At 44.2% G+C, this 1,871-nt stretch overlaps 1 protein-coding gene across 1 annotated transcript; it reads left to right on the top strand.

Annotated features, from left to right (window-relative positions):
- Window positions 1-798, top strand: LOC127309577 (uncharacterized). The gene has a single exon (XM_051340377.2). The coding sequence runs from the start codon at window positions 78-80 to the stop codon at window positions 609-611; it is 534 nt and encodes a 177-aa protein (XP_051196337.1). The 5' UTR covers window positions 1-77; the 3' UTR covers window positions 612-798.
- Window positions 799-1,871: the final 1,073 nt, after the last annotated feature.

Genomic DNA, 1,871 nt, shown 5'->3' with positions numbered 1-1,871 from the left:
ATCAGCTCTCGATTTGTCATCCTCCCTCCGTTGACCCGAGCCCAATTCTCCATTCTCCCTTCCAACACAAGTTGAAAATGTCGGTGAACTCCACGGTCGAGCTGATGACGCTCTGGGCGTCCACCAGCCCGTCGCTCATGGCCTTCTGCTTCTCCCATGTCATCATCGCCGTCCTCCTCCTCGGCAGCCGCGGCTGCGCAGCCGACGTTAATGGCCGCGCCGACGAGCGAGTCATGGAAGGTTCTGAAGCTGAGACGCCGGATGATGCTGCTGCCCAAATACAAGGAATCCCAAGGGACAGTGTAGGACACGACGACCCTGTCATCGTCACTGTCACTGCCATTGGAGGCCCCGACTGTGCTCCCCAAGTTAATGGCCGCGCGGATGAATGCTCCGTGGAAGCAGGCGAAGTTGACGCGGCCGCCGATAGGACACAGACAAGAGAAGAGACCAGTGGACAAGACGACGTGACCATTGCCGCTGACGCATTGCCGTCAGAGGTGAAATGCGGGGATGACGACGAGCAGGGAGACGAACTCATGATGAGAGCAGAGGAGTTCATCCAGAGGATGAACAGAGTGTGGAGAACAGAGAGTGTGTGCGTTGGCTGATGCTTGGCTGCTTGTTTGTACTTGCTACCTTGCCCCTTTGGAGTGCTTTTTTTTTTGTTGCTGGGTCCTTGCGAATAGGCAATGCCTGGAGGGAAACCTGAAAGTGCCCCGTGCTGTGTGCCGTCACATTAACCTGGAGAGGAGCGAATCTTGGAAGTTAAAATTCAGATAGCGCTGAGTAATCTAAGACTGCTTTGAGTATTGACTTCTGTAATTATGATATTCCTGTTGTGGAAATTATACCGAGAGGCTAGAGCTGAATCAAACAGCAGTACTAGTAATTTCCTTTGGATGTTTGGGGCATGGCGAGGATAAATCAAGCTCACACATTTATGCTGTGAGATCACCAGATTATGTAGCGATTTAAGACAGCTGCAAAATATATTTTAGCAATTTAGGAAATACGATCCAATTACGGAAATGTTACACACTAAATAGTAAATACAGAAAGGAATACATTATCTGGGTGAACGACACTGCAGCAACTTGGCACCCAATCGCCAAGGCAAGCTCATTAGCAACCTTCTCCAGTCTCCAGATATGTTTATTGGAACGAACTGGGTTTTGGTGAAGTTAATTTTCAGACCTGCAGACTTTGCGTACGATTGTAGGATAGCTTTCATGTTTCTCAATTGATCAACAGACATCGGCATCGCATCACCACAATCGTATCGTCGGCGTACTCAGCGACAGGCTGGGCTATGGGCAAGTGTAGAAAGCCTCCCTCGCACGTAAACTAACGATCTAGGCAAACTTTTCTCTCGATATGATGTTGGTCATCTAATGATTCAAAATGCAAATCGATTGTTCTTCCACAACGAGAATGTGCATTGATTAGAGATGATGATTCTTAATATTTTAATGCGTTTTTTTTGTTACTAAACATAGCCGAAATGGACATTTTGTTGTGTATAGGTCGTCTCATTGAGTAGATTGTGAATTGCCTATCGAAACTTGAAAAATACATAGTTATTTTTTTATTCCTCCTAGCTTTTTAGTCTCTCTCTATCTTTTTTTTCTCATTCTTATTTTTCATTTAGTATTTTTTATAGTTATTCATTGTCATTACCGTAGTATTTTGTTTCTCAATCATCTCTTATATTTGTCAGCTTTAGTGTTCATTCGTTTCATTAATTTTATCTCTTCTTTCAAAATGACAAGTGTTATTGCTCATAATTAGATAAGTCTCTTTCATTTTCTCTCGGTCATATCTTCAGTTTAGTCTTTTATTTATTTTCTTTCTGCCTCTTTCACCATTTA

This window comes from Lolium perenne, chromosome 6 (genome assembly GCF_019359855.2).
Source record: "Lolium perenne isolate Kyuss_39 chromosome 6, Kyuss_2.0, whole genome shotgun sequence".
NCBI lineage: Eukaryota > Viridiplantae > Streptophyta > Magnoliopsida > Poales > Poaceae > Lolium > Lolium perenne.
Note: the sequence above shows the minus strand (reverse complement) of the source record. Positions and strands in the feature narration are given on the sequence as shown.